The sequence below is a fragment of the Schistocerca gregaria genome, chromosome 6, assembly GCF_023897955.1.
Source record: "Schistocerca gregaria isolate iqSchGreg1 chromosome 6, iqSchGreg1.2, whole genome shotgun sequence".
NCBI lineage: Eukaryota > Metazoa > Arthropoda > Insecta > Orthoptera > Acrididae > Schistocerca > Schistocerca gregaria.
Genome location: NC_064925.1, coordinates 418165798 through 418190249, shown reverse-complemented (window position 1 = coordinate 418190249; position 24452 = coordinate 418165798). Strand labels below are relative to the sequence as shown.

Below are 24452 nucleotides of genomic sequence, written 5' to 3'. Positions count from 1 at the left end.
GATGGCCTCATCCTAGGCTGAGCCTCAGCTGTGGCAGGATGCAGTAGTGGACAACATGGTGCAACATCCCAGAGCAGCCTGTCGGACATGTTTTATCCTTACTCGCCATGGATGAACAGTTCGAGGAATATGTTTATGTTGGGGAGTGTTTGGAAAAAATGGAAGTATATAAATTTCCACAAAACATTAGTTGGTGTATTTTAAGATAAAGGAAAGTCACATCTTGCAGCAGTAACAGCAGCAACTTCTATCACCTGAAGATGTTGAGCAGCTGCATCAATGATATATTGTGGGATGCACACAATAAGATCCAGTGCAAACCCAAGACGTGTATTTGCAAGAGATCTGTCAGGAAAGCCTAAAAAGTCACATAGGAAAGTAGTTACTGGGTGTTGATTTTTTTTTTATCTGGATTGTATGCCAGTAACAATGACAAAAATCTTGTCTACAATGTTAGTGTTTGCTATTTGCAGGTTGTTGGCCTGTACAGTCAACTCCTGCACGGCTTTGGTATCAACTCATAATTCTGTTTCATACAGGCAATCTCATATTTTCATAATTTCTAACGATTGCATAAGTTGCTGGTCACACTCAGCACGCTGTCAATCCCGCTCAGCTTGCTGGCAATCCCGCTCAGCTTGCTGGCGATCTTGCTCAGCTTGCTGTGCGACAAAATCTTTCAATTTTTTCATACCTTTCAGTTTTTTGCTGAGCAAATTTTGAGTAGTAATCCAGCACGCGCTTGCTTGAAGTGAATACCCACCTGGCAGATTACCGCTCTCTGGTTCCTGCTTTTCTGGGGATGGTACAATTTCTTTATCTACATCTCCTTGTGCACTGGTGGGCGGAGGCACCACTTCCTGTGCCCCTGCCCCCACATTTTCACATGGGATATCCTCAAAGAGAGTACTTGTACTGCTTAATGCATCCGTTTCTACATTTCCTGCACTAACTAATGGCTGTCACTCAGTATCCATATTGCTTGGACATTGACTACGCAATTTAACCATATTCATAAATTACCTACTCGAACACAGGATCTGACAGTTTTGCCACATGCACATAAAATATGGTAATTTCCCTACAACACATTGCACACTAAAAATTACTATCTACATTCAACTTTGCCCTGTCATAAATACTAATGCCAAACTACGCACATCACTAGCGATATGAGATCACTTCACTGGAGTTAAGCTTCTACAAACTGGACAACTACACTGTTGTCTTACCTTTAGTTTATCTGATTTCGTGGTTCGGCTGCCCCCGGATTATGTAAGCATTACAGTTTCACAGTACTTTCAGGATTTTTTCTCTGACTTGCTTGCAGTGCTGCATTTTTCATGAAAGAATTTTTGTGCATTCATTAATACATGCCATTAATCATGAGACACATACATACATTTATCACTAAATACATACATGTATATAACAATAGACAATGAAAGAAAACACATAAAACAGTTGTTATTTTCGTGGCCACTGCAAATTCTGCCCCACGCTTTTGGGCGACAGTTTCGCTGGCTCTCTATTTGCTTTGTTTTATTATTACTACCGTGACAACTAATATATGAGATAAAATATGTTGCTACGAAAAGAGCCCCGAAATACGTTTTAGTGATGCAGTGCTATGACTTTTTTTGGATCATTAATTTTCAACAAAACAAAATACATTATGTTCTTATTATTTTGGATCTGGCTTTCTATTAAAGGAACATTTTTTCGTTACTGTAACTTGCTATAAAGTTCATCATATCTTCCTTACTTTATAGTTATTGAAAAGGTTAATAAAAATTACTTCATTATCAATACTGATGTTACAGTACACAATGATTCTTCAACGTCAAAATTTTGCAGTGGATTTTTGTTAACAGTAAAACACCAATAAGTACCACAACTAACACGAGAACATGAGACTATTATCAGACAAAAAGATGTTTTTACTATAAGGTTTGCCAGACCAGAACTACGCACAGCAAGATTTCTTTTATGTTACGAAGGTAAATTATCTTTTTGCACTCTTCATAATATATTATCAGCAGCCCGCGTCAACCTGCAAAACACATCATAAAATCTGCTGCTCTGCTCTGCAATTCCGGAAGCTGAAAGAAATAATTTTAGTTCTCTGCTACCTGTTCACTTTTTTGCAGTATGATTGGTTTCATTTAATCCAGTTTGAATGTGCCGCGGCAGCGGCTCATTTGTTCGTAGCGCAGCTCTTCACCACGAATGATATTTAAATAACTGAAAATGTCTTAAAGGGATGGTATAAAATGCCAGGCAAGCTTATTACAAATCATAATGCAAGTTTTCACTAAGTAAATCTATTCAATACATTTAAACAGATTAAATTATTACACACCTTTACAAATCAATATCTAATGGCGTCCCTTTCACAATCTTGACAAAAGAATGCTACGCGAGCGTCCAATATAACATCACAAGCTCTTCCTACTCACATAACTCCAAGAAGACGACAGGGAAATTAATGTTTGGTTATAACTATTTATACTAGTCACATATTCTCATCTTTGTTTGATATTTAATAAGTATCGTCTGCAGCGGTTTCAGTACTCGCTGACACAGATATCATTTTAAAAAATCAGTTCATAATTCTATACAAGAACAAAACATGACACATAATGCTTTCTATTTATTACACACAATCGTTGTCCACACAATTACAATCATCCAGTTCAATTATTCTTTTCTCCTTTTCTTTTTTAGCACATATAACATGTCTTTTGCTAAGAGACGTTACAGTAACTAACTGCTCCAAACAATTTTTAGACTGTTTTGTGCACCTGTTGGCCACTCAGCATCTCATCTTTACAGTGAGTTACTACCTCTAATCATTATATTGATTATTAATCTCTTTATCATCAATATGATTAACATAATGTTATTACATGACCTAATGTTAATGGTCTCTGAGAGTGTGATACACAATGTCCTAACAGTAAACACTAATTCCACTGAAGAGATGACATCTACTAAAACTCAGTTCAGGGTGGCAGTTAACAGAGCAAATATTGTGTATGTTGGGAAACTGCAAAAGATATGAACTGGAAAGTTATTCACAGTGCTCTTTACATGAGTGAATAAATAGAAACCTTTTATTAATTATGTACTTCAGATAATTGAAAACTGTGTTTGCCCAGAAGTAACACAGGCTAGACTAAAGTCACAAAACACATTGATTACCCCCAGAAATAATGTACCGCGAATGACAAAAGGGAAATTTCGCCTGTTTATCAGGAATAGCTCTGATTTTGAGAAGAAGATAGCCACATCAGGCAACAAAAGAAGTAACACAAAATATAGTAACAGAGGAGACGGGTAAAACTAAAGGGGTAGAGGAAGGTAGTTGTAGGACTACACAATACTTTGCTAACAGATACATGTATTGTAACAAAGCTCTTAACAAACTGCTTTATGTTAGTAATTTCTAAGATGTGGTTGTCAATCTCAGTAAATGCTTCTCTAGAATAATTGAGACCAGCTGTTACAAATAACTTCAGTAAATTAATATCTCCCCACTACACCATAAAAAGTAAAGTCCATAATAAAATGTACTATAAAAAATATTGACACTTCTGATTAATTGTTTTTTTTTTTTTAATTTTTTTCCAATTTGTGTTGTGCATTATCTTTGTTGGGGGACCAGATAAAAATCGGATAATTTCATAGTTAATAGACCTTTATGATATCAAACTTCACTTTAAATTTCAACTTTGAGATTCAATAGGAAGTTATGGGTAAAAATTACAAACACGAATCAAAAATATGTTTTTTAACATCTGCAATATCTGGTATGCTAATCAAATACAGTATACCAATTGCAAAATGTTACACACACCACATTACACTAGCTAATGATTATTTGTTGAAACAATGCTGTGGTAATTGTTTCAGCAGGCTAACAATTGCATCTGCAAGCCTTTAAAAGTGTGATTGTTGTCTTCCCCCTTACATCAACAACTGTGTACTCACACTTAATTAGCTAGAAGTTCTTGAAGTGTGCAGTTGGTGTTATTATTAAAGAAGCATGTCATAAAAGTGTGTATGGTGTCTATCCTAAAGACATTGCTTTAATTGAAGATTAAAAGTTTTGTTTTACTTACGAGTCAGTGCAGAGGTCAAATCAACTTGCAAGTACCATGAAATGAAATACTTAAAAAATTTCATCACCTTTTTGGTCAGTCTTGCATGGACCCTTTTGAGAAACATAAGAAACGTATGACAAAAGGTCTGCGAGGAATAACATTTGATCATTATTCTGAAAATAAAAGCCCTTTTGTCAAACTCATACCAGGAAAATCATTGTGTCCAACATGTTATTCTAAGATATTTGTAATTCACAAGAGAAAGTATAGTGAAACCTCAGATACAGAATTTTGTGACTTATCAGCAACCATTAAAAAAGTAGATACAGCTTGTGAAATCCTGGATATATCGCGTGCTAGTAAAATTAGGAAAGTAAGTCAAGATAAAATACAAAGTGTGTGGAATACAAGAAATGAGAAAGTGGCAGGTACAGTCATAAAGAATTTGGAAGTTTAGTTTCAAAATACAATTTGTACTAAAACAGATGGATGTTCTAAACCTTCACCAACTGAATATGATGATTTGATAGAAAAACTAAAACTAAATGCAGTACTTCAAACAAAGAGTATAAAATTATCAATTTACTGCCAAATTCTTGAAGTCAAGCAAAAGTTAGTGATGAACTTAATGTGTCATATAACATCTTGTTAAGTCAACAAGTCAATTAGTAAAAGAACAGGGAATTTTACCAGCATCACAAAAGAAAAGTGCATCTAATTTAGTAGATGAAAACACAATCAATGAAGTTATTAAGTATTATGACGATGACAATAACAGCCATTTGATGTCTGGCAAAAAAGACTGTTTCTGTGAAAGAAAATGGTTGTAAGATTCAAAGACAAAAAAGGTTTAGTGTGTAATTTAAATGAACTATTCACTGAATTTAAAAAAGAAAATCCTGACATTAAAATTGGAAGATCAAAGTTTTGCGAGTTGAGACCAAGATGGGTGTATTTTTGCAGGGGCATAATGTTTGTGTTTGTTTGTATCATCAGGATGTAAAGTTGATAATAGATGGGGCCAATCTTATAGTTGACTATAAAGACATTTTGGAATTTATGGTATGCAATATTGACAGTTACAATTTTATGATCAAGGGATAATGTGAAGATTGTCCAGGCAAACAAGCCTTACTTGACATGTTTGAAGAATCCAAAGAAGACAATTTGATGTCTGACAATATAAAATACAAACAATGGGCTACACAAGACAGAACTGAAATGGTGACAGTTTTTTGAAGCGTTGGTAGCTAATGTTGAAAATCTAAAAATGTATTATTTTATTGCAAAAACTCAAAGTAAATTTTTGCAGGACCAAAAGCAAACCTTAGCAGCTGATGAATGCTTAGTTCTTACTGACGTTTTGGAAAATTATACCTTTGTTGTTCAAGATGAAGTACAAGGGCACCACAGGCCACAGTTCATCCATTTGTATTCTAGTCTAAGGATGAAGGTAAACTAATGAGCCACGGCTTTTGTGTCATAAGTGACTACCTTGAACACAACACTACAGCAGTGTACATTTTTCAACTAAAATTAACAAACTACATTAAACAGCACCACCCTTCCATAAAAAAAAAGCTGATTTACTTTTCAGATGGGGCAGCAAGTAAATATAAAAAGAAAAAAAATTATTTACACACCTTTTCATAAAGAAAATTTTGGATTTGATGTAGAATGACACTTTTTCACTTCATGCCATGGGAAGAATGCTTTTGATGGCATTGGGAGTACTACAAAGCAAGCTGTCAGAAAAGCAAGTGTGCAGTAGACTGAAAATAATCATAACACCTCAACAAGTGTTAGAATTCTGTAAAAAACATATCACAGGAATTACCTATTTTTATCTACAATGTGAGGAAATACAAGAAGTCTGTTACATTGTCTTGAAGGAAAGGTACAACACTTGCCAGAAGATTAAAGGCACTCGATCTTTTCATTGTTTTTTACCCCATTCACACAACTTACTGAAGTGTAAGATAACATCAACTTTGCCTGATAGTGAAATTCATCAGTGTGGAAAACTTTTACAACTGGTTATTCAAAATAAAGACATAGTGGCATGTATTTACAATGAACAGTGGTGGATTGGCGAAGTTGATAATATTGACTGTCAAAACCAAGAGGTACATGTTATATTTTATCACCCCGAAGGATGAAGGACATCTTTTTTTTAAAAAATGAGAAGGATCAAGTTTGAATGCCACTTAAAAATGTACTAAGGAAGCTGTTTCCCATGGAATTTACAACTGTGACTGGGCAACCTTATAATCTAACATCCAAACTGAGTGAAATAATTTCTCAAATCTTCAATGAGTGATGTTCTAGAAACAAATAACAAGAGAACAATATAATGTAATTAGTAGGCTTATTTTCAATAAAAAGAGTAAGTAATCATAGATATGATTAAATTATATACTGTAACTGATATATTTTATTCCATAAGCCTAGATATCGCAGATGTTAAAAAACGTATTTTTGACTCGTGTTTGTAATTTTTACCCATAACTTCCAATTGAATCTGAAAGTTGAAATTTATACTGAATTTTGATATCGTAAAGGTCTATTAACTGGGAAATTTTCAGTTTTTTATCTGTTTCCCAAAAAAGATATTGCTGGCCACAAAATGGAAAAATTAAAAAAAATCCATTTTTTAAAATAGTGTATTTTTTAAGTGTGAGCTGCTCAGCATTGATACTCTATAAAAAGTAACTATACTATACAGTGTAATAGTAGAAAAAATTATTAAAGCTGAAAAATTAACCTTTCTTTGGAAAAATACTGTTCAAAAATTGAGTTTTTTTCAGTTTGTGGCTGATAACTTTGAACTATAAAAAATATATCAAAGAATACATTCAGCTAAGTGATAATGATGTTAATTTGTAGCCCAGAGTGTGTTGAACTAAATGAATTTCATTTGAAAGGCTTAGGATGATCCACTACTGAATAATTGTAAAAAATGTAAATGCTTGCAAATATGAAAAAACACATGCAGCCTGGAAAAAATATGGCCAGCATTTCAAAATAATAAATAATAAATTATATATAAAAATATATTTTTGTGGTTACTAAACATTGGGGAATTCACCCAGAAAATATAATATTTTTCTGAAATGGTCAAGCAACCATTATTTTTTTTCTATGACCACTTGGTGTGGATTGACCCCAGTGATGAATAATGTACAATCTTAGAGGAGCTGAAAGAATTAATTGGTGACCAACTTCTTGTACTTCATAAATGAATCATTTCATGTATTTATTATTACCTAAGTCTCACAACAAGAATTCTGTGTAAAACCTGACTTCATCACATCTTCAGTGCAGTAATGGTATCTGTGCAAGGAAATTTTTCCAACTTTCCTTCTTTGACTAATAGAAGCCGTGGAATGATCACATGCACTTTAGTTCCACTATTTATACATTTCAGTGTTATTGATAAGCTTTCTATGATAAATGAATGAAAACATCACAATATTATGGAAGGATATATTGGTCGTCTTCTGGCTTTTGGCTCTGCCTGTCTGCAACTCAACTTTTCATAATATTGCCATTATTCTATCCTAGATTATCACCGTTTGAAAACATTACAAAACTTTTTTCCACGTCTTTAGTTATGTTAGGTTTTGAACTTCTCACTTAGTTTCAGTGCAAGGAACATTAGGATATCAGACCATTTGCAAGTATATATTATGGATTTTTCTTTGCCTGTGATTCTTGAGGAACTCATTAATATAAGACTGTGAAACAAACTGTGTGTCTAATATAAGTCATTTTCTTTCTTAGAGTATTTATGTGTGCATTTCCAAATAAGCTAGTCTGTTACTTCATAGTATGATTAACATATAGTCTCTGTTTTTTCATTTTTATATTTTAGCAGGAAGAATAGAATAAACTTGGAAATCAGCTAAATTAACATTGTACCTACAAATTTCTGTTTACTTTAGTCAGCATTAGAATAAAATAAAATGATCAGACTCATTTTTAATACATTCATTAATTTTATCAGGTGTATAACAATTGGCTTAAAGGTGTTCTGTGTGTTACAGTTTATCCTTATTTGTGGACCAGATGGACCCTGATTCTGGAGGTGCTCCACTGTTTGCAGTGTCATTGGTACTCAAAGAACCTGAGCTTATGTTTATTCCTTCACTAGATACTGATGACCCAGATGGCTTCTATAAACTTGTAGAGAGCTTGATCAAAGATATAATGCGAATGTCTTTCCTTATTGAAAGAGTTAGCCAGAATCCAGAAAAATTACGTTACAAGGTATGCATAATCAATTAGAGGTGTTTTTGATAATTTTTAAGCTCTTAGACGTCGTTGTGACACTTTACTTATAAAGTCTACAATTCAAATTTCAGCTTTTTGCCATTTTTGAGGTGAGTACTGTAAAAAACAAAATGTATATGTAGAGCTGTATTAATTCACTAAAGTAATGCTAAGAAAATTATAGTTACATTATAAAACAAAACATTACCCACATTTTGTGCTTCAGCACATGTTACATGTAATCCTGCAATCAAACATTTCAATTGACATACAAAAATTCCAAGGAGGCATGGTTCATTACAAGCTGTGAATAGAAAGATGCAGTTTGACTGTCAAAATGACAAATTGAGAAGCTTTCAATGACTACTGAAGCAGAATGTCATCATACTATATACCTCGAAACAGAAAGAAATTGTGTTCATAAGTTAAGACTGCCAGTGGCAAAAAGTTCGTGTTCAGAACCATTGTAGAGAGGACACAGCACGATATTTTCCATGGAGAGTCATCGAGGGATGTAAAATCAATTTAATATGTTATCCAGGGAAGTGTGTTGGGGCCCTTCCTGATCGTATTGTAAATGAATGACCTGTCGAACAATATTAGTATGTCACAGTTGAAGTCAGTCAGCTTGTACAAATACTTACTTCATTGTAACAAACTGTTGAGATTTGAAATAGAATGATCTCAATCATAGGTAAAGCAGGATATCAGGAAATGTAGTTCATACAATGTGAACTGCTCATGAAACTCTAGGGAGTCTCACCCTTGAATATTCCTCAATTGGGCGGCACCCATACCATATAGGAATAACAGGGGACAGTGAATTTATACAGAGTAGGGTAGCACAAATAGTCATGGGTTTATATGACTCACAGGAGAGTTCCATATAAATGCAGAGCATCCTGAATTGCAAAATGCCTGAACAAAGGCTCAATTTATGCAGCAAATGTCTATTTTCAAGGCTTAAAGAACCATTATTGAATGAGGAATCTCGGATTTTACTGCAACTGTGTACTTATCGTTCTCATAAGAGCTGTGAGGACAAGACTTGACTAAACCCAGTATGCATAGTAACATTTAAGTTATCATTCAGCCAGTGTCCCATATCCAAAGGAACAAGAAAAAACATGTTGTACAATGCATCCTCCATACACATCACAGTGATTTGCAGATCATGATTGTCAATTTTTACATATATCAATATTGCCAATACTTTGATCAGTGGCTGCTTCAATAAGTGAAAATATTTTTACCATATGGTTTAAATTATTAACAAAAACAGTAATACTAGAAACAATTTAGGGTACTGTATTGACTTTTGCTCCACATAGTTGGATGTGGTATTGCACAATAAACACTATAATTATTTTGTATCCTTACAGTGCCAAACTATTTTCAGTTTTTCCGTAGTATCCTTGTGATGAAAATACAGTTCAGTTCAAAGTTTCTATTCAGTTGTTCTTTGATACACTACTTGCTTATTTCTCCCATTTTTTTCTGAAAATGTTCAAATAAATTTGGGATGTGACACACTTATTGCTACCCCATACTTTCCTTCCGCATATTATTTAGAAATGGTTTTTAACTAATATTTCCTGTAAGTGAATGTTAAAAAGACAATTTAAGTGGCTGAATGGTAGTATTGGCAGTGCATGAAAACAACCTGCTCTAAAAACAACAAAAAATATTACTGTGCTCATGCATCCATTGAAATTAGCACTAGAGTTCTGTAATACATGTTGTTTGGTGTTAAAATTAGCTTAACTTGAGGCTGACTTTTTTTACTGCTTAAAAATGAGAAAGTTTTATGAAGATTGAATATTTCACATCCATTCATGTTCATAAATAATTTTCCACATAATCACACCAGAATTGGCCACATTTTTACGCAGAATTGAACAAAAAAAAAAAAAAAAAAAAAAAAAAAAAAAAAAAAAAAAAAGTGTTATTTGATACCTGAACTTTGTGCTGAGACTCTGGTTTTCTGACACTAATTAGCCATGATTTTTATTCTATTTGGCTATTTAATATTCCTGTGGGTAAAGGAAGATTGAAATACTATTTCGTATGCATCATTTTGTAGAATTCAAAGTGAAATCCTGTATTTAGATCCGAACACCTACAGCAAGCTTCCTGAAGGTATTAAGTATGTATACTTATTCAAAAATTTAATTTTATTATTGTAAGCTATGATAGTTCTACAATATCTACTGGATTTTACATATAAAGAACCAGAAATTCTTAGTAAATTGTGTACTGATACATGTAACATACTAAATAAGAGGGGAAACTGATAATGGCCAATAGGGATAACATGTTGCAACAAAAAGTTCGAACTAATTGCAGCCTAAGTAAAGATAACAGTTCTTAAAGTGCTACATCAAAATATTCAGTACCTCAGTAACAGGTATGCATATTTACTGTACACACTAAGCAAGGAAAATGCAGTGATCACTCTAATAGAACATGATCTGTCTGAAGACTTAATTATGATGACAAAATTTGACAACTAAGCTTTACCATGTAATTTCAGCCAAGCAAATGATAAAGATTAAAGCATTCTAAAGATTATGAAAACTTAAATTCTGTGCAGCTATGAAAAGTCAGATAGAGTTGATGGGTGACCTATAGTGACAAAAAACACTATTAACTGCATAGATGATGCCTACACTGATTTAGATAATTAGGGTTACTGTAATAAATTTTCACTTCATGATCACCTCTGTCATACAGTAGAAATACTAAAGGGATATGATTCACACAGTATGGATGGGATGAGGGAAATTAGATATATAAGTGAACAATCTTTAGCAAAGTTGGAGTGATATGTATAGTGCAGAAAAATTTTATTGACAAGTGGAATAACTTTTATTACACATTCTTTAAATATGTAAGTGTAACATGTGCAGCTACATTCAAAAGAAAAAAATGTTTAAATCATTTAAGGCCAGCTTATGAAGTGAAACAACTGAAGGAGAAAATGTCTACACCAGCAAGATACATAACAGACGTTATACTTTTACGACTAAAGAAGACCACTGATCGAATAGTCACAAAAAAGAATGAGTACTTAATAGCTTTCAGATAAATCTTAGATTTAGGGAAAGCGCACATACACAGGATGTGTCTACAGTGAGTTATTGGAGACTGAGGTAAGGAGGCTTACTTAGTTTCCTTGATTTGTGCCCCTTTGTGAGACTGATATGACGCTTCCCATTATCCTCTGGCAGTCCTTCAACCCCGACCTCTAACAGAGATGTTATGTATACTTTTAAAATTTGGTACAGGTTACGTTCAGTGTAATGAAACTGACATGTAGCAAATGAGACTTGTGTGTGACAGAGAATGTGAGGAGATATCTTTGAATGACAAGTAAAGTTGTTATAAATCAGTCAAATCATTTGAAAGTAATGGTAAGCCCACAAACTATCAGTATACAATGTTACTTTTGTTGCAGCTGTATTCCTAATTTATTGTTCTTAATTCTTGAATTTCTAACTATATATTAATTTAACAAATTATTTTTCAGCATGAACTGGAAGCCAATGAAGAACTCATAGACATGAGGCAGGAGATGATGTGCCATGTGCAGCTTGCAATGGATGAGGTATGCATTACAACTTTTTAATTACGTAATACTGTCATGAAAATCAGGAAACTTAAGGTAGCACAGGATGGATAAGAAAATCTAATAAAAATTTTGGAAGTTGAATGAAAATATAATAACTGAATGAATTGTTATTGATCCTTTTATGTTAGCTCTGGATAGGGATAAAGTTTATGCTGCCAGCAAATGCTGCTCTATTATCTGATTATGTTGTTGTTGTTGTTGTCTTCAGTCCTGAGACTGGTTTGATGCAGCTCTCCATGCTACTCTATCCTGTGCAAGCTGCTTCATCTCCCAGTACCTACTGCAACCTACATCCTTCTGAATCTGCTTAGTGTACTCATCTCTCGGTCTCCCTCTACGATTTTTACCCTCCACGCTGCCCTCCAATGCTAAATTTGTGATCCCTTGATGCCTCAAAACATGTCCTACCAACCGATCCCTTCTTCTAGTCAAGTTGTGCCACAAACTTCTCTTCTCCCCAATCCTATTCAATACCTCCTCATTAGTTACGTGATCTATCCACCTTATCTTCAGTATTCTTCTGTAGCACCACATTTCGAAAGCTTCTATTCTCTTCTTGTCCAAACTAGTTATCGTCCATGTTTCACTTCCATACATGGCTACACTCCAAACAAATACTTTCAGAAACGACTTCCTGATACATAAATCTATATTCGATGTTAACAAATTTCTCTTCTTCAGAAACGCTTTCCTTGCCATTGCCAGTCTACATTTTATATCCTCTCTACTTCGACCATCATCAGTTATTTTACTTCCTAAATAGCAAAACTCCTTTACTACTTTAAGTGTCTCATTTCCTAATCTAATTCCCTCAGCATCACCCGATTTAATTTGACTACATTCCATTATCCTCGTTTTGCTTTTGTTAATGTTCATCTTATATCCTCCTTTCAAGACACTGTCCATTCCGTTCAACTGCTCTTCCAAGTCCTTTGCCGTCTCTGACAGAATTACAATGTCATCGGCGAACCTCAAAGTTTTTACTTCGTCTCCATGAATTTTAATACCTACTCCAAATTTTTCTTTTGTTTCCTTTACTGCTTGCTCAATATACAGATTGAATAACATCGGGGAGAGGCTACAACCCTGTCTCACTCCTTTCCCAACCACTGCTTCCCTTTCATGCCCCTCGACTCTTATTACTGCCATCTGGTTTCTGTACAAATTATAAATAGCCTTTCGCTCCCTGTATTTTACCCCTGCCACCTTTACAATTTGAAAAAGAGTATTCCAGTCAACATTGTCAAAAGCTTTCTCTAAGTCTACAAATGCTAGAAACGTAGGTTTGCCTTTTCTTAATCTTTCTTCTAAGATAAGTCGTAAGGTCAGTATTGCCTCACGTGTTACAACATTTCGACGGAATCCAAACTGATCCTCCCCGAGGTCTGCATCTACCAGTTTTTCCATTCGTCTGTAAAGAATTCGCGTTAGTATTTTGCAGCCGTGGCTTATTAAACTGATAGTTCGGTAATTTTCACATCTGTCAGCACCTGCTTTCTTTGGGATTGGAATTATTATGTTCTTCTTGAAGTCTGAGGGTATTTCGCCTGTCTCATACATCTTGCTCACCAGCTGGTAGAGTTTTGTCATGACTGGCTCTCCCAAGGCCATCAGTAGTTCTAATGGAATGTTGTCTACTCCGGGGGCCTTGTTTCGGCTCAGGTCTTTCAGTGCTCTGTCAAACTCTTCACGCAGTATCGTATCTCCCATTTCGTCTTCATCTACATCCTCTTCTATTTCCATAATATTGTCCTCAAGTACATCGCCCTTGTATAAACCTTCTATATACTCCTTCCACCTTTCTGCCTTCCCTTCTTTGCTTAGAACTGGGCTGCCATCTGAGCTCTTGATATTCATACACGTGGTTCTCTTCTCTCCAAAGGTCTCTTTATTTTTCCTGTAGGCAGTATCTATCTTACCCCTAGTGAGATAAGCTTCTACATCCTTACATTTGTCCTCTAGCCATCCCTGTTTATCCATTTTGCACTTCCTGTCGATCTCATTTTTGAGACGTTTGTATTCCTTTTTGCCTGCTTCATTTACTGCATTTTTATATTTTCTCCTTTCATCAATTAAATTCAATATTTCTTCTGTTACCCAAGGATTCCTAGCAGCCCTCGTCTTTGTACCTACTTTATCCTCTGCTGCCTTCACTACTACATCCCTCAGAGCTACCCATTCTTCTTCTACTGTATTTCTTTCCCCTATTCCTGTCAATTGTTCCCTTATGCTCTCTCTGAAACTCTGTACAACCTCTGGTTCTTTCAGTTTATCCAGGTCCCATCTCCTTAATTTCTCACATTTTTGCAGTTTCTTCAGGTCATAACCAATAGATTGTGGTCAGAGTCCACATCTGCCCCTGGAAATGTCTTACAACTTAAAACCTGGTTCCTAAATCTCTGTCTTACCATTATATAATCTATCTGATACCTTTTAGTATCTCCAGGGTTCTTCCACGTATACAACCTTCTTTCATGATTCTTAAACCAAGTGTTAGCTATGATTAAGTTGTGCTCTGTGCAAAATTCTACTAGGCGGCTTCCTCTTTCATTTCTTAGCCCCAATCCATATTCACCTACTATGTTTCCATCTCCTTAATTTCTCACATTTTTGCAGTTTCTTCAGTTTTAATCTACAGGTCATAAATGACTGGCTTGTACATGTGATTCAGAATGTTAAATTTCAAAAACTGCTGATATAAATATTTGAAAGTAAAGGGATATAAAAAAACCACCAAAATCAGTCACACTGCCTAAATCACATACTTTTCTGCCACTTGAAAGTTCCATTACAAATATTCCTTCACAAAACAGTTCACTAAACTAGCTAAGTGAGCATAAAACATTGGCTGGAATGATTCCAACTCACATCCTAAAAGAATCCTCTTGTCCAAAATCATCCTGTTGTGACATTTCAGGAATTCTTCACTTCTAGTGTCACTTCCCCATCCTTCCTGAGTAATATTACTGAATCCTGAAGTTTTACTCAGACTGAGTCCTGGTCTGTTCTTGACCTGAATTCAGACTGTTCTGTCATCATCCTTCCTGCAGAAAAGTGCTTCACTGTTGTTGTTTATCTGTGGGGAATTGGGACTTTTCAGATTATGGACACATAGGCATGAAAGACTGTTCCCATTGACTTCACTACTTCCACACAGACTGAGCTGCAAGTAGTCCATTCTTCCATGTCATTGAGCACTCCCCCCTGCCTATGCCAGAGGCAAGTTCACCAGTGCCACATTCCTACCTATCCTTTGTGATACCTGCACCTGCCACACTCCCAGATGCAGCGACCATTCCTTCTTTCCTTCCCTCTCCCTCCCAGCCTCCTTTTTCCCATCATCAATTCCACCCAATACGACACTCCATTCTCCACCCCACACCACTGTCAAGCTGCAGTGCCAGTACCATGACCATGAATCTCCCATGTTATAATTGTGGACTGTAATAACTCCTTCAAATGCAAAAATTTGTATCTCACTTACAACACAAATGGTTCAGATGGCTCTGAGCACTATGTGACTTAACATCTGAGGTCATCAGTTCCCTAGAACTTAGAACTACTTAAACCTAACTAACCTAAGGACATCACACATCCATGCCCGAGGCAGGATTCGAACCTGCAACCATAGCGTCGCACGGTTCCAGACTGAAGCACCTAGAACCACTCGGCCACTCTGGCCGGCACTTACAACACATTTTAGGGACATTTGCTGCAGTATTTGTGACTTAAATTATTATGTGTGTTCTTTCATTTTAAATACACTATGTGATCAAAAGTGTCGGGACACATTTTAATGGATATTAATATGGGGTGTGTCCACTCTTCGCTTTTTGATAGCTTGGACTCTGCTGTGGACACTCTCAAGGAGTGTCTGTGGGGGAATGGCAGCCCATTCTTCCTCAAGAGTCAAACCTGGAGACAGTAGTGATGTCAGACACTGAGGTCTGGAGGAAAGTCGACATTGCAGCTCATTGTTGACAAACCATTGTCTCATAGATGCTGCTTTGTGACAGGGTGCATTGTCACACTGACACAATCAGTCATTATTTTTGAACTATTCCTGCACAGTATACAGTACACATTATCATCTTGGACAGTTACAGTACATAATACTGTAAAATTTGTTCACTTCCTTCTGAATTTAGCTTGTCTTAAGCACAATAAGGGGACAACAGCATTACCACAAGAAACACCCCAATAACACCACATCTCCTGTACCTACTGTTGGCACTACACATGATGGAAGGTAATGTTCTCTGGGCATTCACCAAACCCAAACCATTCCATCAGATTGCCACAGGGTGTAGCAGGATTTTTCACTCCAAATCACTTGTTTCCAGTCATCCACTGTCCAGTAGTGTCATTCTTTACACCACCCCAACCATTGGTTACAGAAATGTTTTGCTTATTAGGAGGTGTTTGACCATCTCAACCCTTTCTTTTTAACTCTGTATGCACTGTCATAATGCCACAGGTAGCACTTTGGAACTCACAAGTGATTTCTTATAGTGATTCTTTGTGACTTTGTACAACCACTGGCCACTGTGCCTGTTCATCAGTACGTGTCGGCCTGGTCTCCATTTAGCTGCAGTTGTTCTTTTTCATTTCCATTTCACATTCACATCACCAACGGCTGACTTGACAGATTTTCACTCAGGTAACATCCAATGACTAGTCCTGATCTGAAGTCATTGTGTTCTTCTGACTGACCTATTCTGCAGTAACTGCCTCCATGCTTGACAACACAATACTTCCTCCCTCCATTTATACTGCTGAATCAGCCTCTCATGACCTCTAGTGATCAGTTCTTCATTACATATGAGTATCCAAACACTTTTGACCAGATAGCATGCAAGTACAAGATCAGCGTATATATCTCAAAAGTACATCTAGTTTCCATTTTAATATTTTTCTGTTGTTGAAGTAATTGTTGAAGTAACAGTTCTAGAGAAGTCTGCACATCTTCAGGCCAGGATGGTGACCTATCAAATACTTACTGATGTATCTAGTCAGGTATTTCCTCTTGCTGATTTGCCTCAAGTTCTGAAGATGCATGTCATCTCTCAATATGACCCACCACATGTCCAATACAAATAAAACAACACACAAAATCTGCCCATTTATATTAGAAATGTCAATTTACGTTGTTTTCTTGCTATAGCAATCACTTTTATTCCAAGTATCATTCATCAGTAAGAAAATGAAGGGATATGCCTCCCTCCCTGAAAGTTCTATATATAACTACTGTTTATGTATATTTTGTATTAGTAAGCTCAGAAGAAAGACATTAACTAAAACCTGTACAACATTTTTAGTCTTGTGTGTGTCCTGACTGCTCACCCAACACCTCAGCCGTGATTAAATAGCAATTATTCTGCTGAATTTCTGCAAAATATTATTTATTTGCTCATGAACTCACTGTCAGTTTCTTAAGCCATCAAGAGATGACAATTTAATGTTACAACAACAGATACAATGACTTGTAACATGCACATACATAACTGATACAGATACAAGACGCATAAGTGATGAGATGAAGAATATTTGTGAAGGAAATTACTATGGTACCCTTTATATTGTGCAAAAATTCATTTACACAAAAACAGAAGAAACTTAAGTCTTATGAAGAAATCATTACGTTTAACAACAGTATGAAATTTAAATTTAATTAGCTACTGAAATAATTATGTAAATGCTTGAGTCTTAGTTCAGGAGAGAGTGAAAAGGAAATTTTGTTTGATCATTCAAAACTTAAGCTAATTTTCTTATCATACATTTATTGGTGCAATTAATTGCATCATTTCATTGCATTAACTGATAGCAATTAATTGTGAGAGTCCTTCTGTTGCGACTATCTGTGACACAACATCTCTGCTACATGGTGAGTAGCAACTTCCTTTTCATAACATTGTTACATTCCATCTTGGATTTTCCATTGTTTGATTTATTGATTACAAGCATTTCCTGTACTGTTGTAGATAAAAATTCATGATCTACATTGTGTGGTTGGTTTTCTGTTAAAAGATGTTTCCGTATCATTGATAAATTGAAGCTTTGCATGCTGAAAGGCAGTTCATGATCAAATAAATAATGTTTTACAGAACATCGGGAAAGTTTTTCCAATTCTGTGTTGTCATGTTCTGTAAAGCACTGTCGCCTTTATTACTCCCATTATTTAACTTAAATTTTTCATTATGACAAATTTTGGTTAAAACTGATTCTGTTTGAATTATAGTTTAGGCCTACATGATACATGTATTTCCAGTTTGCAGAACACATTTCCAAGTTATTTTCATTTTTACAGATAGCTGTAATTTAATTGTCATATGAGAACATAAGTCAGTTAATATGTACTTAACAAAATATTCTGTATTCTTGTAGCTGTCAGTGTTATACATGTGAATTTCACTTGGTAGTAGGCAAGCACATAAAGAAAATGGAAGACAACACCTTCTCTAAGAAATACTTATACTTTCCCAGGTATAGATTTGCAAGTGAATAATTTCAAGGTTCTTATAAATAATGATGTGTTTGTAAAGTATGCAGTTTTTACTATAAAATATACTATTGATTGTCTTACAGGCTAATGAGTACTGTAAAAAGTTCCAAGAATATGCACATCTGTGGTTAGATGACCGGCAGGAGTTCCTTCAACAGTTTATAACCTATGGGCATGCTTTAACCCCGGAAGAAATTTACTTGGTGGAAGCAGGCATTGAAGACCATCCAAACTTACAGAAGAATCCTCCAACTCTACCTAAATTCAAAGAACAAGTAAGCATCATAGAACAATTGTAATTTGTCATTATATGCTGTAATCCTGGGTTGCTTTCACTAAGAGGAGTTTATAACACGCTGTCTGCAAAATTGTACAGAAGTCTAAACCAAAATGTGAAATATTCTCTTCAGTTCATTTTGGTATCCCTTTATTAGTTATCTCATCTACTCATCTGATCTTCAGCATCCACCTGTAGCACTACATCTCAAAACCTTTTTACCATCTTGTTGTATAAATTACTCCCTGCAAGGCCATGCTCCAGGCAGATACCTTCAGAAACGATTTTCTAACACTTAAATTTATGTTCAATGTTAACAGATCTCTCTTTTTCAAAGGCACTTTTCTTGCTATTGACAGTCTCCATTTTATATCCGTTCTACTTTGGCCATCACCAACAGGGTGTATATACTCTGGGACAACCAGGAAATCTGAGGATAACATGGGAAATTTTCATCTGGGACAAAGGCAAGAAGTTTTTAGAATCCCAGGAATTTTCATTGTTTTAGTTTTCAGCTAATTTTTTTGTAATTTTGACTGTTAAGAACTGATACTCCAAAGAACTATTCCATTTTAGCCCACTACTGCAGAATGATACTGTAGCATTAACATGTAAACAAGCGAATAACACCAAAACAAAATGAAGAAAATGCACCACTTACAACAAAAAACAGCGCACACACAAGCATCTGCTAACAGCAAAATGTGTTGAAGACTTCAAACTTTCATAACAATACACTGCTTTCAGTTTGGGCCCAAAGGAAATAGTTCCCTGCAATGAACTTGTGATGTCACTCTAGCGGGCTTGTTTGCCACACTTCGTGAATACTCAACTCCTTGCAGGGCACATGGGATATCAGTATTTAATTGAAAAGGCATACATTAAAAGTCATTACTTCGTTGTATACTATGAAAGGCTTGCACGCATTTAAATACACAGTCAAGGATTATTAAACTCATCTGAAATAGTTACTCGCTGCCTGCCAGAGATGGCTGCTGGCAATCGTAAGACCTGAAGTACACATATTGTGGTGTACATGCCACAGCCATTTTTTCGTGTGGACCTTGTTTCAATTGATTGATTGATTTTTTTATTGGTCCAGTTATACAGCATAAACTGTACAATTGATATTTGAAAGGTCAAAGAAGAGCTGAAGTAATACATAGTCTTAGCAAATAGTAGGAAATTAAAATTAGGTACATATTCTTACAATTTCCTTTTTAAGTTACTTTTTTTTGTTACGTATTCAGAAATTCTTTTATGGAATAGAAACAGTACTTTATTAGAAATGCCTTTAGTTCAATTTTAAATTTTGGATAATACGATTTATATTTCTTCTGGTATCTTATTGCATAGTATTACGCCAATGTTAATTATGCTCATATGATACGCTGTAGTTCTGTGATATTTTTGGTGAATATTTGATTTCCCTCTGTCACAATGGTTGTGCACACTTTTGTTTTCTAGTAGTTAACATGTTTTCAAAAGGTAGTCTCCAGTGAGCAAGACAGTTCCATAAATTAACAAGTTTGGAACATTCAGAATGCCAAGCTCAGTACAATGAGACTTAAAGGACTCTTCATCTTTTTAAGGCCACAAATTATTCTTAGAGCTCTTTTTTGCACTCAAAAGTCCTTTATGCTGTGTGTTGCTTGTCCCCAGAAAATGATCACAGATCGAAGCAGTGAGTGGAATTGTGCATAATATGCCTGCAGTACTGTTGTTTTGCTTGTTGGAGACTTCTGTATTCTTAGTCTTAGACCATAGCAAAGAGATGAGTTTCCCAGACAGTTTCTTTATGTGTGTGTCTTGCTGAACCAACAAACGCAAAAATTTTGTGACACATTTTCTAGGGGATAATTTTTTAATCACGCTTGAATAGATCTTTGGTTAGATGGAGGGAATAAATGAAAGTTGGCACAGTTTTTTTTTTTTTTAGTATTTACCACTCAGAAAATCTTTCCATAGAGCTTTCTGCTGTTGACTGCAAGGTTTCTGGGCTCAATCCATTAAGCAATATGCTGTTCTCATTGACAAATAGTATAGTTCTTTGGGATCTCTTACATTCAACAGAGTTATCCTCATAAATCAATGAGAGCACTGGACCTAAGATTGAGTCCTGAGGTACACAATATTTTTTGGTAATTCATTAGAAAGGGAGAAGTTGTTTTTTGCTTTGTTCTTAGTGTTGAATTCATATTGAAGTGATATCTTCTGCCTGCGGTTTTTTAGGTTCAAACACAATGAGCTGTGTTATACCTCTTACCCCTCATCTTTCTAATTTTTCATGCAGAATGTTACAGCCTATGACATCAAACGCTTTTTACAGGCCTAGAAAAATACCTGCAGCTAATTTATGTTGATCAAGGGATTTTAAAGTGGAGTCTAAGAATTCAAAAATTGATGTCTTTGTAGATACAGATTTTCTAAAACCAAGTTGTTGTACAGTAAGAGGTGAATATTTATTTATAAAACTTAAGATCTTATCATAAAAGAGTTTTTTGAGAATAAGGAACTTGGCTGTGACCTAGGTTATTAGTTTAGTATTTGATCAGAAGAACATTTTATTAGCAGTGGTGAAACTTTTTCTGTTTTGATAACATCTGGAAAGATACCAGTTTCTAGAGAGAGATTGCAAATTTTTGCCAGTGGCTTTGTTGTGTGGTCATCACATGCTTTTAATATGAAATTGGGTACTTTATTGAGGCCACTTGACATTTTATTGCTTAATAATTTAATTTTACTTATAATTGCTTGGTATTTGTTTCATAAATATACACAGAGGCATCCACAATCACTGATTTTCTGGAGAAATGTGGGACTGTTGCTTTACAGTTTATTAGAATGAGGTATTCATCTAGTGATGTGAAATATTAATTGCATTTTGTCACAACAATTTTTGGGGCTGTGACTTTTGAGCCCTCTTGTTTTTTACTGAGCTACAAGTTTCTTTCTTTATAATTCTCCACTTGGTTCTCCTTTTGTTACCCGAGCTCCTTATCAAATTGTCATTCCACATAAGTTTTGCCCATCTGACTATTCTTTTGTTGGCTTTAGAACAATCTGCAAATTCTTGGGTAACTATATATTTCTTACAACAATACTGCAGAAATCTGTTTCTCTCACTGAAAAGTTTTATGCCTTTAGTTACCCATTGCTTCTTGCTGTTTTTACTTATTTTGGAAATTCTACATTAAAATAGTGAAGAAATATGGTATGAAAACTCATGAACAAACTGTCAATATTGTTCTGAATGGACATACTTTCTCAATTCTCCTTAGCTAGTAAGAAATTAAAACTTCTAATGTTATCTTCAGGGAAGTTATTTTTTCAACTACTATTTGGCAACTGCTACTACCTGTTGGCATTTCTGTTCACAGCAGCTGTGCCTCATGATCACTATAACCCAAGCTCAGTTCTCTACTCATTAATTTGTAACTTGTGTCTGAGATGAATGTTTGGTCTATGATAGAGTTTGTACATTCTGTTAATCTTGTTGGTCAGTGTATTGTGGGGTTTATATTAGATGTGTAGGTCAGATTTATCAGAGCATCTCTGGTAGTACTGTCTTTTGAGAAATCAATTTTGAAATCACCAGAAAGCACTATTTTCATATTTAATACACTGATCCTGTTAAGCAGAACCTCTGGTTTGCTCATGAAGACTGGCAGATTTTCACTTGGTCATCTGTATATGTTAATAAGGGTGAAATTAAGGCCTGGCAGTTTAGTAATGGAAAATGTGAAGTCTTTTCTGATGTGCTAAAGTATCGTGAGATGAGTTAATTGATGAACAATTTGATATGTGAAAGCTTAGTTTTTCTTGCAACTTTACTGTATATATATTAATTTAAATCATTAATTTTTCTTGTTTGTGTCAGTGATGTTGCTATTGGGTGACTTCATCATGTGCCCTGTGTTCAGAATATCTCCTGCCTTTTGCTGGTGAGATTACATGACATGAGCTACAGTTGGCCGACAAAAGTGCGTTGCAATCTTGATTTCAGTGCTTCAGTAGCTACCATGTAGTATTTGGTGAAATTCATGTGTATACTTTCGTAATACAAAAATATTGCCATACGTCAAAGATCTTTCCAAAACATGTTTTTTTTTCTGGGTTTTGTATCCTAAAGTGCTGGGGAGTTATACAACGATGTAGAAAACATCACCTTCCTTAGGACTGATAAGTTTTACAGCTCTAAGCAAAAGTGTTTTGTGACTTAACATGGAAAAAATGTAGTTTCACCCCTTTTTTTTGTGCCCCTTATACACCCCAATAAGTTACTTTCGTGCCCAAATAGGAAAACTCATCTGCTGCCTTTAGCATCTCATGTCCTGATTAGTCCCCCTCAGCATTTTTAATTTGATTATATCCTACTACCCTTATCAAGTTTAACATATCTCCTTCATTTCCATTACTGCATACTCAGTGTACAGATTGAATAACATAGATGATCAACTACAACACTGTCTCTCTCCATTTTCAACTACTTCTTTCCTTCCATGTCCTCTAAGTCTTATAAGTGCAACCTGGTTTCTGTACAAGTCATGAATAACTTTTCACTCTGTGTTTTATCTCTGCTACCTTCAGAATTTAAAAGAGAATAGTGCAGTTGACATTGTCAAAAATTCTTTCTAAGTCTACAAATTCTGTAAATATAAGATTGCCTTCTTCCATCTAATCTAAACCATAGGGTCAGCATTGACTTGCATTTCTCCGTAACCTGCCCAGAGTGAGCCTCCCTGTTGTCATCATCAACCCGTCTTTTCATTCTTCTGTAAATAATTCAATATTATGCCATTATTGTGCAGTCTTGTCTTGTTAATCTGATCATTTGGTCACCACAACCCCTGTTTCGAATTGGGAATTTTATATTCTGCTTGAAGTCCGAGGCTGTATATTTTTGTCATGATATGTCTCCCAGTTTTAGTATTTCAACTGGACATGCAAATAGAAAATAAATATGTATTGCTGTGCAACAAATAAGTAGAGACATTGATTTGGGGAATTCTTATAAATTCCGTGCAGCTATGGTTGGAAGGCAGTAGTTAAGGGAATGAGTGGCACATCAGGTGGTAGGCATGGGAAATGCTGATATTTTGCCAACAATTCTGCAAAGCAGGTTTACAACACCACTCGTGCAAATGAATTGCCCATTGGGAAGTATATATGAGTGTGAAGTAATCAGGGTAACACAGGGCACTGACATGTTTTGAATATCCCACATGTTGCAGTTACAGCAGTGCATAGTGAACTGTGTGTAGCGGCCAAAGTGAGCTGAGGAAAGGTGACATTGTAATTATTAAAGAGCACTCTACTTATCACCTCTGGAGGAACTACATGTAAAGGTGTAGGGGAAAGACATATAAATAAGTGAGCCCAGATTCTCAAATCATGCAGTCATGTTGCCATCCTGTCCATTTCCAGGACTGGAGAGAATGACGATTTTTTAAGTCGCAAGCCAACCACGATGATCTTCTGGTGATGGATATTGGTGGCCAACCGCCCACTGAAACTACCTCCAACCTCCATGGCATGGATGCATCATAGCTGTGGCGAGGCACGCCACACCTTGGAGCTGCACTAGCATGAGGAGTGAGAGGGCTGCTGGCTTCCACTCTCAGGGTGACATCGTCCAGTGGACTGCAAGCTGCTGTCCACAGG

The 24452-nt window shown here is 35.5% G+C and overlaps 1 protein-coding gene across 1 annotated transcript in view; it reads left to right on the top strand.

The window, feature by feature from the left end:
• Positions 1-24452, top strand: part of LOC126277970 (dynein beta chain, ciliary-like) — a 694172-nt gene that overhangs the window by 103955 nt on the left and 565765 nt on the right. The window contains exons 6-8 of the mRNA XM_049977623.1: positions 8153-8375; positions 11908-11985; positions 18595-18786. Of these exons, the coding sequence (XP_049833580.1) occupies positions 8153-8375; positions 11908-11985; positions 18595-18786 (493 nt within the window). The remainder of the gene's footprint in view (positions 1-8152; positions 8376-11907; positions 11986-18594; positions 18787-24452) is intronic.